Source organism: Volvox carteri (genome assembly GCF_000143455.1).
Source record: "Volvox carteri f. nagariensis unplaced genomic scaffold VOLCAscaffold_57, whole genome shotgun sequence".
NCBI classification, from domain to species: Eukaryota; Viridiplantae; Chlorophyta; class Chlorophyceae; order Chlamydomonadales; family Volvocaceae; genus Volvox; species Volvox carteri.
Genome location: NW_003307600.1, coordinates 626,559 through 642,417, shown reverse-complemented (window position 1 = coordinate 642,417; position 15,859 = coordinate 626,559). Strand labels below are relative to the sequence as shown.

The 15,859-nt window shown below is 53.8% G+C and overlaps 2 protein-coding genes across 2 annotated transcripts; one reads left to right on the top strand and one right to left on the bottom strand.

Annotated features, from left to right (window-relative positions):
• Positions 1 to 1,094: 1,094 nt before the first annotated feature.
• VOLCADRAFT_107069 (uncharacterized protein) lies at positions 1,095 to 4,610 on the top strand. The gene is made up of 11 exons (XM_002956093.1): positions 1,095 to 1,161; positions 1,334 to 1,511; positions 1,613 to 1,693; positions 1,777 to 1,892; positions 2,154 to 2,237; positions 2,554 to 2,638; positions 2,715 to 2,785; positions 2,954 to 3,004; positions 3,091 to 3,165; positions 3,341 to 3,456; positions 3,546 to 4,610. The coding sequence occupies exons 1-11, from the start codon at positions 1,126 to 1,128 to the stop codon at positions 3,658 to 3,660; spliced, it is 1,008 nt and encodes a 335-aa protein (XP_002956139.1). The 5' UTR covers positions 1,095 to 1,125; the 3' UTR covers positions 3,661 to 4,610.
• A 350-nt stretch (positions 4,611 to 4,960) lies between these two features.
• On the bottom strand, positions 4,961 to 15,436 carry VOLCADRAFT_97066 (uncharacterized protein; the record flags this gene model as incomplete). Its single annotated transcript, XM_002956036.1, has 12 exons — positions 4,961 to 5,421; positions 6,953 to 7,214; positions 7,562 to 7,643; positions 8,230 to 8,372; positions 8,842 to 8,886; positions 9,130 to 9,198; positions 9,655 to 9,777; positions 10,218 to 10,328; positions 11,170 to 11,265; positions 12,459 to 12,644; positions 12,938 to 14,893; positions 15,380 to 15,436. The coding sequence occupies 12 exons, from the start codon at positions 15,434 to 15,436 to the stop codon at positions 4,961 to 4,963; spliced, it is 3,591 nt and encodes a 1,196-aa protein (XP_002956082.1).
• Positions 15,437 to 15,859: the final 423 nt, after the last annotated feature.

Genomic DNA, 15,859 nt, shown 5'->3' with positions numbered 1-15,859 from the left:
GTATGCAAACAATGTTCTTAAGATGAAAATATCCCGCTATGATGTTCATCTTGTTACTGTAAGTTTTGGGATTTTATTTAGTGTTGGGACAGGTCGCTAATTTGCGCCAGACGCCGGACGTCTACTTGAAAGAATGTTTGTCAGATCCGTCGGACTCCGCTGGTACTACTGTTAGTCATATGTAATAGATAACACTCCAAAACTGCTAGCGATTACGTATATTGAGGCACCTTTAATAAAGCAGGCTGACGCGGGCAGGTAGGGCAGGTAGAGAAGTCCTGCAGGTACGCCTGCATAGCCGTAGGTAAAGCCGGGATATGGCATTGGTCAGCCAAGCCAGAGCTGTCTAATTGCGAAGGGCTTCCTCCTTAAATCGTGTGCGGTTCCAGCTTAACGCGATGCATCCATTGCTCCGGCATGCCCAGTTATGGCCTGACAACCTGCGGGTGGCCACACTACAAGACTATATCAGATTAGGCTTGGCATGAGGCGTGTCTCAAGGAATCAGATATTGATCCACTACTGCGGCTACGCACAATTGCTATCCCCGTGACGCGCAGAAATTAAAGCATTGTCAATGCAAGGGGATTCGTTTGTACCCTGTTGTGGATGGGCTGACAGGGCAACCAATTAAGTTCCTTCTCCCATGGAATCAGCCTGAAACACAGATATTCTGTGCAGCGCAAAATGCTGTGCAGGGAACCCCCAACCTGCCGCGAAACCCCGCTTCGGCTGGTGGTCAACTTCCGGGCCCCCTAAACCGCACGTACAGACCGATATTATCTTTGCTTGCCGGTGAGGTTCTCTCGTACTTATAGCTACATGACCACCCGGCGCGGCAAGGTTTTGGTAGTCCGGTGTGGCATTCCGATACGCTAATACTGTGCATTCCTGTTCCCCGCGTCCGACTCTATGGCACAAATGTTCGGAATCCGATTGACACCTGCTTCTCACATATTACTGTAGCTATGCAGCTTAGAAAACCAACTGATGAAAATTTTAGAAAAAAATGTTGTACAGCCGCGTTACGGCACTAGACGGTACGGCGCGCGGAGCCAACAAATTACGGTGCAACTCTGTGGATTTATGTGTCAGGTTTTCGCGATCCTGGAAAAAGTTGCAGATATGGCCGGCCAAGATTCTGATACGCAGCTTATCCAGGTTAGACGCGAAACCGCCGCCTCTGCTCTTCCAACGCCGCCGCTGGAGCCTTCGCTTGTTGTCTTTGTTGGAAAGATGGAACAATACAGTTGTAGGAAAATTCTCTCTCAGGAAATCTACGTCTCTAAAATACTCCAAATTTGAAGAGAGCCCCATGCTGTTCGCGCCACAGGCCAAGTTGGCGAAGCTTGGCTTGGACCAGACGCCAGAGGAGTTTGTTGCTAGCCTTCCACCGCCAATCAAGAGGCGCGTGGAGGCGCTTCAGGAGCTGCAGTCCAAGCACGATGAGCTTGAGACGCAGTTTCGCAAGGAGCGCGCTGAGCTTGAAGCTAAATATGAGAAGCTTTATGGTGTGTAAACGATTTCCGGCATGTAATTCCGGTGTGTTATTCCGGTACTTGCTGTTAAAGATCCCATATTCGAAAGCGATTGTGTCTCGCTTTTCTCACAGCCCCTCTCTACGTGGAGCGCTCGGACATTGTTCAAGGTTCTAAGGATGTGCCACCGAAGGAGGGCGAGCCCGCCGGCGAAGGTGAGGCCTTTGGCTAAGTGTCGGAGCCTTAGCGGAGCAGGGTTTCGTTACCTAATTTTCCGACCTGCTCCATTTTCGTGCAGAGAACTTCAAAGGCATTCCCGAGTTCTGGTTGGCTGTCCTCCTGAAGTGCGACGTGACGATGGACATGATTAAGGACAAAGACATGGACGTCCTTAAGTATTTGCGCGACATTCAGGTGTGGCAGACCTCGGAACACGCGGAATTGTCATGTGCGCTTCACGGTTTTGTGCTCTGCTTGTGGTGCGAGTTCCCGGATGACTAGCACTTCACACACAGTTTGGGGAGAAATCTTCCTGAGAGCGATTCATGAAACCGTGGTTTGTAGCTGAAACAATATCCTCTCAGATAGTTTCCATATCAGCACACCAGATGTGTTTGGTGTGGAGCACCCATATAATACTGATGTTTATGCTCTGCATGGTGTCTGCCTTTTCAGTCTGAGGGTTTGGTTATCGAGGGTGTTTCCCATGGCTTCAAGCTACGCTTCTACTTCGATGCGAACCCGTACTTCACTAACGAGGTAATGGGCTAAGAATCAGTATTGGGCTAACGTTTAGTCGCATTAGTTGATCTCGCAGCGAACTGTGCTGAATATTGACGTGTCAGCTACAACGTTGCCGCAAGCATGGTAAACCTGCTGTGCGTCGTGTTCCAGCCGATATGCGCATGGGTATTGGTCTTAGGTTTTTTGTTTTGCGAAATGATTTCAGTGGCATTAATTCGCGTCGGCATGTATCCCGCGTGCCCCTTGCTAGGCGTGGAATAGCAGCCACAGCAAATTTGTAAGCAGGAATGGTGTGCATTTTGTTGACCCCATGCTGTGCGCTTGCATGCAGGTGCTTGAGAAAACGTACTATATGCTCCCAGAGGATGACGGCGTCCTCGAGCGAGCTGAGGGCACGAAAATCGAGTGGAGCCCAGGTTTGTACTCATGTGCTTGCTGCCTTCTGCACGGTGTTGCCAACTGAATTTTTTACATGTTTCCCCCGTTTCCCAGGCAAGGATGTGACGGTAAAGATCATGAAGAAGAAGCCTAAGAAGGGCGGCAAGGGTGATGCGAAGCCGCAGGTATGTGCATATGCTTGCACGGCCTTGAGGACGGCGTGCACTTGGATCAGAGTTGCGTGGTTATTTCAGCTTGTGGCTTTCGGGACGAGGCAGAGCGATCTGCATCTGAAGGTGAATGTTGGCATCAGCAAATGTCACAATGATTATTTTGAAATATGTGTTGCCCAGGTCAAAACGGAGCGCGTGGATTCGTTCTTCAACTTCTTTGACCCGCCCCAGGTATAGTACCTCGTACATTCATGGGGCTGTTATCTGATGGCGCTGTTGCTGACACGGTCTTGGTCCATGTGGACGATTTCCCTTAGGTTCCGGACAGCGAGGAGGAGATTGACGAGGATACGATGGAGGAGCTCCAAGCAATTATTGAGGCGGATTACGAGGTGAAGCCTACCGCTCGCTGATAACCTGAATGATTTATTGGTGGTGGTAGCAATGGGCTACTCAATGGATCAGCAGTTTGCAAAATGCGGATCACAATACTCAAGTTGCAACATTTGCCCTTCAACTTCGATTCAATCAATATGGACGTAAGTTGGACTGGTGGGATTCTCGCAGGTTGGTGCCACCATCCGCGAGAAGCTCATTCCCGAAGCTGTGTCCTGGTACACCGGCGAGGCGGTCGATGAGGATGGCCTTTACATTCCTGACGAGGATGAGGACGAGGATGAAGAGTAAGTTGGCAATGCCACATATGGCCGTACTGTAGACCCTTGTAATGTGAAAAACCACTGGCGATCAGGCTTTCAGTTCCACTGTGCAGGTTCAACGATGAGGAAGGCGAGGAGGGTGAGGAGGACGAGGCCGGGGCCGGTGCTGGTGGTGAAGGGCAAGCAGCGGGTGGGCAACAGCAGCCGCCGGAGTGCAAGCAGCAATAATATGTTCGGCGGGCGGCGAGAAGAGCATGTGTCTGGGCCGGGTAACTAACATACGCCGCAGGATGTATGGCATGCCAAATCATCGGACGTAACCTCGTGCTTGGAACTTGGGTATCCTTACAAGCGCGTCAAAAGTGCAGTTCATGGTTTGCGCTAATTGGTTCATCATGCACTGTCTGTTTTACTGACGTGGATGGGTTCGTCCATGCCGGAGGCTGGTGATAGTTTAGGTCTTGGAGTGGTGAATCTGTCATCAGGGGTTATATGACCTCCTTGCGGATTAGCTATTGATTAGCATGCTATGCGTGCTCGGGGTGTCTTCTGCAGTTGTTCGCCCTCAGTTTGCTGTTCTGTTAGGAAAACATCTCGCCGCTCGCTTGGCAGGGCATATGCAATTCTGCCGAACCATGCGTGTCTTTGGCAGTCCAATTGCTTAAGAGTAGTTGTTTGACAGCAGCCCTGGTTTAGTGAGTCTGTGACTGGAACGGCGTTGGCCCTCCAGGCCTTCTGTTTGTATATTCAGATCTTGAGGTGGCTGGATTGAAATGCTCGGGTGACCTTCCGACCGGAAAGATTTTAGGATAAATGGCATGGGGATACGCCAATGCATCGTGGATATTTGGGTAAGAGCATTTTGGATGTTTTGGATAGGGCACTTGCGTGTGAGGCGGCTGAGAGCATTGTTTGGGTCGGGAGCTGTGTTACAGTGTCCTATTCAGTCGCACAGCCTCCTATAGTGGGTTTGCTATGGCGGGACATTTGGGTCTTTGCGCGGGCGGTCATTCCATCTGCGTTAATGACGCTAGTCAGTCCTAATCCCGTATTTGTTACGGAAGAGGAGTCACGTTTTGATAACATCTTCAAACTACTCGCTCCATGAAGCATATTGACTACGACCCTAAGAGGCATAACAGTTATTGAACTGTATCGGCATAAACTGAACCGAATGGACCGCATTTAGTTGTTACAGTATTCAAAATAGCGCCCGATAAGCCGCTCAGCTGAACAGTGGTGACGAAACATTAGCCATTTCTAGGGTTGCATAGATTATTAGAATGGCAGGCGTTCTCTACTAATTCTAATATTATTTCTAATTAGAACGTTAGAAATAACATTAGAAGACCTGGGGTAACTTCTCAGGGAGGGGGACTTTTCACTTCGGAGTTTCATCATGGTTACGGCAGATGCTAACCCAGGTGTTTTTAACGGTTTTTATGGGGCTACGACACCCGTAAGCAGGACTTAGCCAAACCCCCGGTCGAAGTGACCTCTGGGTTACTTATTTCGCCTTTAAACTGTCTTAGACTGTCTTAAACTTGATAAGTGGGGTACCACCCAGCGCAACGCGGCTCCGCCAACCGTCACTGGCAATACACGCAAGCCCCTCCCCAGCCGCACACTCTTTCTCAACCACTGTTTCCGCGTGCGCCTCGTCAAGCATAGTGGTTGCTAGTTTCCAGCGGCTGGGCAGTGTGACCCCCAGGGCAGGGCAGGCCTGAACGAGGTAGGGGTTCTCGATAAGGTGAAGGGCGATGTTGGTGGTGTAGAAGAACAAGGCCAGATTCTTCAGGAAGACGTATAGCTGGTTGGCAGATGGCATGAAAAGCCGCATGGACGGAGTGGGCGTGCCGTCATATGAGCGAGACCTTTTCGCGCCGGACGGCACTGCAGGTGTGGCGCCCTCCGCCTCGCTGCCCTCCTGTGACGCCAGCGCCTGCGCCTTGTCTGCTGCCTTGCTGTGCTTCTTAAGATGGTTGGGAGCTGTTCCAGACGGATTTTTGGCACCCAGCACCTCGCCGCAAATGGTGCACTACAGCTTCACGACTCCTTCTGTCAAGATCACGGTGAAAAACGACCACCAGGAAGCACTGCCTCTCGCTTCTGCACTCTTCAGGGCTTCCGCGTAGGCTGGAGCGTCTAGCTCCTTGTTGCCATAAGTGTATGTTGCTTTAGGAGTCTTCGAAACTGGTGATTTTGATGGCCCAGCATCAGCATCAGCCATTTTTGCTAGAAAAATGTGCCGTTGCAGGCTGCGGAGGCGGTCTGAATAGCCATTCTAATGGGTGTACGACATTAGAACGTTCTAATCTGTTCTCAAGGGGTCTTCTAACTTTCTCATTAGAATTCTAATTAGTTTAGTTCTAGTATTATTTCTAACTTCTAATGCGCCTGCAACCCTAGCCATTTCCCGCAGTCCTAGTAGCCATAGTTTACAGGTTCAGAAATTTTCACCTGAGCCTTATCATCACAAACTAGCGAACAGGATTAACTAAAATGGGTTTACACTGCAACACATCGCATTTGTACAGCTGTAGAGGACTCGAACCAGTGCATTATCGAATGTAAGCACAAAATCCCGTGCTCCTGGCAACCATGACCAGGATCTTAGGTATCGGAGCGAAGCGACTAGTGCCGTACATGCCGAGGATGGGGACCGGTTAACGAGACACCTCATGAATAACATAACCCCCGATGGTTAAGTAGATCGACTCTCAGAAGCCCTATGCAACATAACAAACTATGCAGCATAATAATATCGCTATGCACACAGCGCGACAACGTGCATGAATAGCACATACACACACACACACACTCTTTCGTATGTACATGTGTCACGATACTTCCGGTGCTTTCTGTCATCGCATACAGACGATATGCCGGTCGGCAACAAACCCATTCTGTGCTGCCCAGTACACAATTTTTGCTCGAGGACCTATGCATGTTTGCAGGGAAGCGCAATGATGTGTGTACGCACAAGGTAACTACTTGTTAACGCCCAACAAGACGCCCAAAATCCCCAATCAGGAAAATGTTTTTCATAGGCCTCCTCTCTCGTCAACCAGCAGCTTGCTATCCTCTATCACCTAGCAGCCTTGTCTGGTGGCGACCTAGGAATATGGTTAGAACAGTCGCTAAAAACACGGCTCTTTCAATAAAAGACTTCCCCAGGCATGAACCGGCTAACTCATACCGGGACGCGTATCGTAAACCAACGTCAACTAGTCTGAACTCCTTTGCCACGAAGCCCGCCATTAATAGGAAAATTCGTTGAAATCGCATCCCTCGCAACGTTATGTACGGTCCTGCATCTGTACCTCCCTTCGCAAATGCTAGACCAACTGCTACTACCTACCTCCAAAAACTAAACCGAAGCAAGCCAACTAATCCCTTCACTTTTTGCCAATCAGCAGTAGTAAATCTGTAACCCGACCCAACTATTTCCGCAGCCCCGAAGTCGCGCCGAAAGACATCGCGCTGCTACCTCGCGCTCCACTGCTGCTACCACCCGCACCGCCCCGATCAGCGACGGACATCAAACTGCCTCCAGCAGCAGCGGAGGCGGAGGCCGGTGATGCAACCGCAAAAAGTGTCCGGGAATCAGGTGGCAGAGGGAGCGGTGTAAGCCCGGCAAGAGGGCCCAGCAACTGCTGCAATACGGCCTCCTGGTCCCGATCACGATGGTCGCCGTGATGCTGGTCGCGCAGCGAGGGCTGCTTGGAGCTGAACCCCACGGCAGAGTCCGGGCCTTCCTCCTCTATCCGACTCAGCTCCAGCTGAACATAATGCAACAGAAGGCAACGGTACAGGGACGGGGGAGGGAGGAAAGAAGAATCAACAAGCAAGAAGCAGCAGCCGACTCAGGTGTCTCGAGCCTGTACAAATAACGAATTAGATGGCGCGAGCTGATGCGGAGTACTACGATAAGGAAAGCACACACGCATGTGGCTCTTCGATTTTGTTTGGCGATAGAAGAACGCCTTGAAATACTGGCTGGCCATCTCCTAAACGGCTTCAGCTACGCAACCCGTATCCCAAAGTCCCAGGGCTCAATCGCCAATGAATTGTCAGGGCAGGCCGTGCGGAGTCCATGTGACCACTTGACATCACACACACACTGTACCTGCAGGGTCTGCAGCTCACGCTCACACTCCTCCAGCCTCTTGGCCGCCTCGCCACGAGCACGCTGCGCAGCCTCCGCCTCCCTGGAGGCGTTGGGTCCAAGCGTGTCAGCATGCGGATCGACAACCAAGACACCGACGGCCATACAATTCGAGCTGTGCATCGACCCCTGCTAAGAAGTGCGCAGCCACTTACACGCATTCCAGCATGCAGCGCATATAACCTCGTTTATGCGGAACTGTTTTCCTTTCCCTATGGCTCGCACCACGTGACCTGGCTCTAGGACCGCCAAGGTCCTTTCCCCAAGCCAGCCAGCCAACCAGCCCACTGGTCAACGAAAAACCCACGAAAAATTGTTAGGAAGGCCCCAGCAGCTTAGTCTGAGTCATGTAAAGAAACATGGGACCCGGGAGGCCCAATACGATCCGCAGGACACCGGCCCAGATCATTCCCCACCAGCCGTAACAGGGTACACATGCGGCGTTAGACCTTAGCATAGCACACACCTATGCAGGTTATTCACCAGCACGCCTCAGCGTCATCATTCCTGGTCGTTCCTGGTCCGGCCGATTTTACGTGCCGAAAGTCCCTGGAAAACCCCTCAGTTCACGACCCCAACACCGCGCAGCTCTCATCAGCTGTCCCGATCTGCCCCACCAAATTCCTTACCTGCGCGCCTCCGCGAGTTCAGCAGCCGCAGCGGCGAGCTTCGCGTCGCGATCTGCCACCACAGCCGCCGCTGCCTCCCGATCCGCCACCAACTGCCGCTCCAAGGCCGCGGCTTGGGCCCTTATGGGCGCAAGATTAACCTCCTATAATGGATTCGGGACAAAATAACACAAGTTTTGCCTATTCTGGTATTATAGATGGCGTGGTAGAGGAAGGGCGTTGCGGAGTGGGGACTGGGGGGAGAGGCGAGCTACGCGGTGATTTTGCCCATGCCGTAAAGCTATGCATACGAATGGCGGTGCAGCCCTCCTAGGTCCTCCTTGTTAATAGCCCCTCCCGGTGATCCCCCCTTTATTTTTCTAGTAGCAAAAGATAAAACTGCAATGGAAATTTTTTACAGGCGATAAAAATACGGGGTAACAAATTCATTTTTTAAAAGTTTAAAAAAGGGGTTCCGCAGGTCTGAAGGCGAACCTTCACAGACGGCATGTATTGGCCCCCCCTCCTGCTGCACACACGGCTTAGGCTGAGGCTAAGTACACAGTTGGAGAAGCAAGGATCGAGTCCAGCAGCAGTGCCGATGTGTGACCTACACGTCCTTTGAGCACCCACCTCCATCTCCGCAAGCAAATTCACCGTCTTGACAAACTGGGATATCTGCGTATTGCATAAGAAACCATGGTGTCAGGTAGACGCCCAAGGAACAATTGCACAGTAGCGAGGGAAACGCCGCCCGAAGAGCATTTGGGGCTGACCGACGTAGCCTAAAGCCTGATGGCCCGTTCAGCCCTGAATCGCACTGGGCTGCAGCCATGGCCGTCCATGCAAAGAGGCAGACGTTTGGCTGCGCGCAGAACCCGCCCACCACCACCACCTCACACGACGTCCGCCTGTCCTTACTTGCTGCTCAAGCATGGCGTTGGCATCTGCGAGCTGCTCCGCGCGAGCCTCGGCGTCCTTCACAGCCGCCTGGTAGGGTTTCAAGGGAGGAAAACCAAGGGGACCTGGGCCGCTTAGGTCATGGGAAGGTTCTCAAAGGTGCCTGATGGCAGGATGCGCAACCATGCGAGATTTAAGACAGCCTGAGTGCAGTCACCGTCGATCTCCCAGCTCCTGTCCCCGCACGCTCGGCCATTACCAATGCGTCACCCATGGAGTGGCGCACACCACCGCTGAGAACTCTTCAACTACACCGCGCATTGCGCTGCTGCGCGATGTGGACCCAAACCTAATAAACTTCCCACCCACGTGAGTTTAATGCTCTCAATGTGGCACCGCCATCGCCGCCGCCAAACAACCCCCACTGAAGCAGCGAAAAGCCTCAAGAGGTGGCGCGGCGGGGACACTCCTAATCACCCGCACCCCGGGGGCCTTCTTTAACCTGAGCGCTGCCCCGGCTGCTTCGACCGACATGAAAGCACGTACCCGCGCGTCTTGAAGTTGCGCCCTCAGCGCTGAGGCCTCCCGCTGCGAGGACGACAGCGACTCCTCCGTGGACGTGAGAGCCTGCTGCACATCGTCCCGTTGCTGTCGCTGCGATTCGAGTGCCTGGTGGGGAAGCGGTGCACAAGCCGGGGAGTGTGCGTGTGTGTGGTTGGTGGTGATTGGCGGACAATCAATCGGACAACAACGCAACAATACTTCACCATGCCACGGCCCAGGTACGTCAACCTAGGACTTCCACCTATTCCACAGTCCAGCTCAAAAATTAGCCACATAGCGACGATCCCTAACACGCCCCTCAGTCCTGGTCTGCATTGTCCGTCACCAGGACCACATCGACCCGAGGCCCAACTCCTTCCATAAAATGCCTCATTCCCCCACCACCACCACCACATGGCACGCATACATCAGCACCAGCAGACCAAGTCAGCAGCAGGACCGCTTGGCTTGGGGACTTGGACAACCACGTGCAACAGCAAATATACAATGATGGCGGAACAACTCAGCGAGGCCGGAGAGTGCCACGTAAACGTTCTAGGTCTCACCGCGGTCGTGGCCGCCAGCTCGCTCTCCAGCTCCAGAATAACGCTGTCCTTCTCCCCCAGCAACTGGACCAGCTCGTCGTTGGTCCGGTTAGTTTCAACCACCACTGCTACCTGCAAGTGGTGCGCCCAGTGCACGGGAAAAGTGAGCGCGCGCGGTGCATTTCTGAACCCCACAATCCACATCAGCATTATTGCTCAGGCAGGACTTGCCGCTACAGCGTTGGTGGGAAAGGTGAGCAGCGTCAGAAAGACAACGGTTCTCAAAATTGACACCATCCCCTGAAGGGGGCCGGCGAGGGGCCCCTCTGTGAAACCAATGAGCTGCGATACCACCATTCACAGGCCGACCTCAGCTAGGCCATGAACATTCCAAAAGCCCCTTCTGTAATTTTTTTTTGTAATGTTACAGAGTGGGAGGCTTCTGGGCCGCTTTATCACATTGTCAGTTCTAGATCATTTATCACCTTATAGCACCATCCACCACTACCACACTGTACTTCGCCATACGAACTGTAAGTCCAAGGCGGCGGATCCAGCCTTCAGGGACCCCTCCTCATCCATTCACCCGAACACCCGAAGAGACGGAGGGTTCGGCAATCGCCACCAATCCAGCGTGCGAATCTGGTCCATCAACTGTGACCTCAACTCCACATCTCAGCAGCTAGCCATAATCTCGCGCCCCCGACTAATTCGGGGGTCTCCCCAGGAATCGAACCCAGGACCTTAAACCGCTAATTGCAGTAGTGTCAAACCAGACCCAGAAAAGCCCCTTCTGTTCTGTTTCGATGGCCGCTTACGTCCTAAAGGCCCTCAAAAGGTCGTGCCCGACAGCTACCTAAAGGCCTCAGAGAACAGACTCGGAGCCCCCCATGCCGGTAAACTGGCTGCGTAGATTTATTCGTCCGCTTGCGTCACAATAACAAATAGAATCTGCGGACGTCGGCGCCCCCACCTGATCCGCGAGTTGCTGCTTTACAATGGCCACGCGCATCCGATGTCTCTCCACTACGGAGTTTGCCTCTTCAAGGGCTGCAGAATGCTCGGCGGCCTGAAGGAAAGCCGATGGACAGGGTAGACGGCGGGGGGACGGCGGGAGAGACATACATACATACATACATACAGGAGTAAGACGCCAGCTATAGTGCGAACGAAACCCAAAGCATGGACACCATGCAAGTAATACAAGTTACAATACAAGGGTGGGTAAGGGGGACGGATGAGGTGTCAGTAAGATTAAGGCAGCGCATCCGGAATGTCGCCATGCACTGATGCAAAGGCCTGATGGAGAGCGCCTTGGCCAAGCATAGCCTGCGGATAACACCCAGTAACATCGTCTGTGCACGTAGCCCGATGCCGCCAGCCACGCGGCCCGGCCATGCGTCAGTCTCCAAAGTTACGCGCTGCCGCGATGAGTCCCCCACGGTAAGGTAACGATTAGTGGACTTGTGGCAGCCATGATTACGACGGCGCTGCCGAGGACACCTCCATTCACGGCCCCGTTTTGGCGCAACCCGTGCCACTGCGCGTAGGCTACACAAGTGTGGTCATGGTAATCAATCCACTAAGACCATCCTTTCCTATTCAGACGAAGTCTCTTTGCCTTGTCTCCTGCTGTTTGCTTCCCAGCTAATGCTATCAGCTCGCCTGCCATGCCTGAAACTGCTCCAGACAGGCCCACACCTTCCATCCCTGCTGCTGGAAATCCAGGCATTCATCCCCCTCTCCCCCAGGATCTCCATCCCCCGGGAAGTCTGTCGCACACTGCTCTATTTTGCATCGTCGCCAAGTAAGGGTAGTTGACATGTGTACAAAGCCAAGCAAGCAAGCGAGCTGATGGGACACTACAAAATTAGGGCCTGTACTTTACAGGTCTGACAACAGATGTTGTTATTAGAGCTATATATGTTCAATCTAAGTCAATCCAAGTTTGACATCAAGGCGGATTTAGCTCAGTTGGGAGAGCGCAAAACTGAAAACTTAGAGGTCGCTAGTTCTATCCGAGCAATTCGCAACATACAGCGTTCGTTTTGAAATTTTCTATATAGAAGGAGCTTCGTTCTATTACTGGCGTTGTGTTGGACCACACAGTGACGCATACAGTCGTCGAGCACAATGTGTAGCAGAAGTTGTAGTAAACACTGCTGTCAGCAATTGCATGCTCATCCTCATTACGCCCTCCCCCTGCGTGCCCCCCGCTTGCATGCAAGCCCCTGCTGCTCCCGCCGCCTTGCGGGCACGTACCAGCTTGGTGGCCCGCTCCGAGAGTGCCTCTACTTGCAACCCAAGCCAGGAACGCAGCGCTAGCCATGCCGCCAGGTTGCGGCCATTGCGCCGCCGCTGATCTCGCAGCGCTGCCGCGTACTGCGCGCAGCGCTTCTGGGCCGCCGCCGCAGTGGCTGAGTTGCGCTGCCGCTCGGCGTCCAGCTCCTGAGGGGTGTTGGTTCCAAGATGCAAGCAGGTTGCAGGAGAACGCACTTCAGTTCCAGTGTCTTCTTTAATGTCTTGTGTGTCTAACCTTAAGTAGTGTCTTTAAATTGTCTTTCGTGTTTTTTTATTCTTAAATCTCGTAACGGGATGCCAATGTGCGAAAACCAAGGACAATCCAAGGGCCGCCAGCTATAAAAAAAACACAGAGCAAGCGGGAACACAGGCTTAAATGGGCTTGCAATACCGACATTACGGACAGAAAAGGAAGCGGAGAAGCACCCGACACACCGTACCTTTTCAATCTGCTGGTGCAGCTCCGCTAGCTCCTGCGCGTGCCGCAACCTGTCCGACACTGCCAGGCGTTCCGCCGCCTCCATTTGGAGCCGCAACTCCCCCTGCGCCGTTACACGCTCCACAGCCGCCATCTGAGCCAAGCGCTCCGCCCTTCGACGGCATCGCCTCAAGGTTGCTGTCAACATCTGCCCTCGAGCCTGCCAGTCTCGCACTGCAGACACTAATGCAGCCGTCAGCTCCGTCTGCGCAATCTGCAGCTCCGAAACCTGCTGAGCGATCTGCACCGCGGCTGCTGTACGCTCCCGAGCTGACACCGCCAACGCGCGAACCGTCGCGGCGCGCACATCACGCTGCCGTTTCGCGTCACTGCGTGCATCAGCCACCTGAGTTTCAAGTCCTTCCAGGGCAACACGTAGATCCCGCGCCTGGCGGCGCGCTGCCCGAGCCGATAATATAATCTGCAGGAAGGCGACAAGCAGCACCGCGGCCGCGGCCACAGCCACGCCCGCGGCCACTGTGTGACTTGGCGCCGCAAGCTGCTGCTGCACTGCTAGCGATCGCCGTGCAAGTGAATTGAGCAAGTCGGCCGCGAAACGTCTCCTCTCTCCATGCACGGTATCATCATCATACAGTTTGTACAAGAGCGAGAGTGAAGCAGACCCCAGTGCTACTTGCCATGGCGCAGGCTTATTTGCCGCCTCCGCAACCGCAACCTTCAATGTCGGCTCGCCAGCCCCGGAGGCGAGGACTTGTCCCACCGATTGCCCCCCTTGCAAGTCCACCAGTGCCAAGTCGTCCTCTTGCCAGGGGGACTGAGCAGCTAATCGTTGATCGGTTTGTTCCAAGGAACAATCTGGACTTAAACCCAGCTCGTTAGATTGCCCCGCCGAGATCACGTGCAAAGTGGCCTTTTCGGCGGCAGACCTTGCATCCAAAACCTCCGCTTTCACTGGTGAGGGTGCAGGCGCTGCTTGCGCTGCATCTGTCACTGACGTGTTCTCCCCGATCTGAATCACATCATTCGAGCCCGGCGTCATAAATGCATGTTCCGTCCCCTCTGCCGCTGCCGCTCCCGCCTGCAGCAGGCCCACGTCATCTCCGCCCCACCGCCCTCCCCCTTCAGTTCCGATTGGCATTGCGGCCACTTCCTCAACTGCCCTGAAGTATGCTGCCTGCGGTACGTAGTCTTCCTTTTCTGGAACCATGCTGCTCAGTTCTGACTGCGGGCGGCTATCTTCAGCCCGCAGCCCGGGGCTGTACGACTCCATGCCAGCAGGTATCGGTTCCGCGGGCATCGGTTCTACGTCCCCGGGCGCCCCCTCCACGGCTGGCGCAACGGCGGACTCGTCATCCTGTGTGATGACGGGCTCGGTGCGAATGTCCAGCCCGTCTGAGAAGTCGTGGTCCCCATCCCTGGAACGAATGTCATCTTCGACCGCAGAGTCGCCTCTGTTGTAGTTTGGTAAGTCGTCAGACCCAGATGGCGGTGGTGTACTGGTTTCGGCTCCTTCGTCGGGTTCTTGGGAGCCGCTGCTGGAAGTCGTCCAGGTCCCTGATGCCGCAGAGGGACCCTCCGCTGGTGCCTCTGCCGCCGCTGGTGCTACCGCTTCCAGATTGTACCTGAAGGTGTTGTGCTCTGAAGAAGATCGGGCTGCAGCTGGTGCGCTTGCTTCGTCGACCGGGACGTCACGCCATGCGTCTGCTATGTCCGCAGCTCCATCAGCATTGGGCCCGGCGGTGTCCACTGGCGGCGGCGGGTGCTGAGGCACATTTAGCAGTTGCTCAACATGCGCTGGAGCTGCGGGAGCGAGGGCAAGCAGACGCTTGTCCTGCTTTAGTCCTATTGGCAGGAAAGCCGCCCATGAGGCGGGAGAAAAGGCGCCTGATCCGGAAAACGCAGCAGCTGCTGAATTGCCCAGATGAGCTAGAGTTCGATGGAGAGCATGGAGTGACAACTGTACACGCGTACGCAAGGCTTGGAGGGCGGGCTGGTCCCCAAGCGGCGGGTGGCAGGGCGCCGGTGCAGCTCCCGCAGTTGCTGGGCTGGGTCCACAGGCAAGCAAGGGTGGTGGCGCAGTTTTGTCCAAGCGTATTTCAGCTATGGCAGCGCGGCGCGCGACGCTGTCACTAGTCCGCCGGCTGCAGCAGGTGGTGTAATTGCAGACGGGATGTACTTGAAAAGGTAACCCACTCGGGTGCGAAGGACCTTGTAATGAATGTACAGCAGTTGTAGACACCAAGGAATTGTAAACCCGCCGGTTCTGGTTTGTTGTTACGGACTTGAGCCAGTAGCCTCCAAGGCCTTGGTGAAGGCCCCGTCCGCCAAGCAATGCAGGAAAATCAATAAGAGGGTCCTGTAAACGCAAATATGTCATCAAGTTCAAACATACAGCAGTGTTGACCAAGTCCTGGGAAATTTGGAATTCAACAGCACCACTTACCTGTCCTGCGACGACATTGGAGGCCAGCAAGACTAACAAAGAAACGCTCGAGATCATAATTAGTGAAGGTCTACACCGAATTTGTGTACATATTTGCGGTTGAACCGTCTCCGTCATAAAGCACGGCAAACGTCTTACGCGTTGACTCTGTTGCCATGCTGGAGCAAGGAACCTAAAAAAGAGATATTTTCAAATGTGCTGCACTGACATTGAAGAATGCCAAAAGTCACGACAGCCGTACGACCGAACGGACCCTTGGGACCCCTTCGCCAAGTTGCAAGAAGCGCTTTCTGTCAGTCATGGTACTTTTAACAGCACAACATATACGGTGGAAACGTCGTGTTGGTATCCCCAAACATGGGCGAGGTAGCAATGTCTGGTAGACGTAGGCAACATGGCGAACGTGTTTGGCAGGTCGCTTGCCCACTTAAGAAATATGTAGATAATTGTTATGGGTGCTTTAATACCTCGATTTCTAGC

What these genes read in the sequence shown, in the direction of transcription:
- VOLCADRAFT_107069 (XM_002956093.1), top strand. Translation starts at nt 1,126, where the DNA reads ATGGCCGGCCAAGATTCTGATACGCAGCTTATCCAG. An exon ending in ACCCGTACTTCACTAACGAG is followed by an intron (nt 2,238 to 2,553) that starts GTAATGGGCTAA and finishes GCTTGCATGCAG; the next exon opens with GTGCTTGAGAAAACGTACTA. An exon ending in GATGAGGACGAGGATGAAGA is followed by an intron (nt 3,457 to 3,545) that starts GTAAGTTGGCAA and finishes TCCACTGTGCAG; the next exon opens with GTTCAACGATGAGGAAGGCG.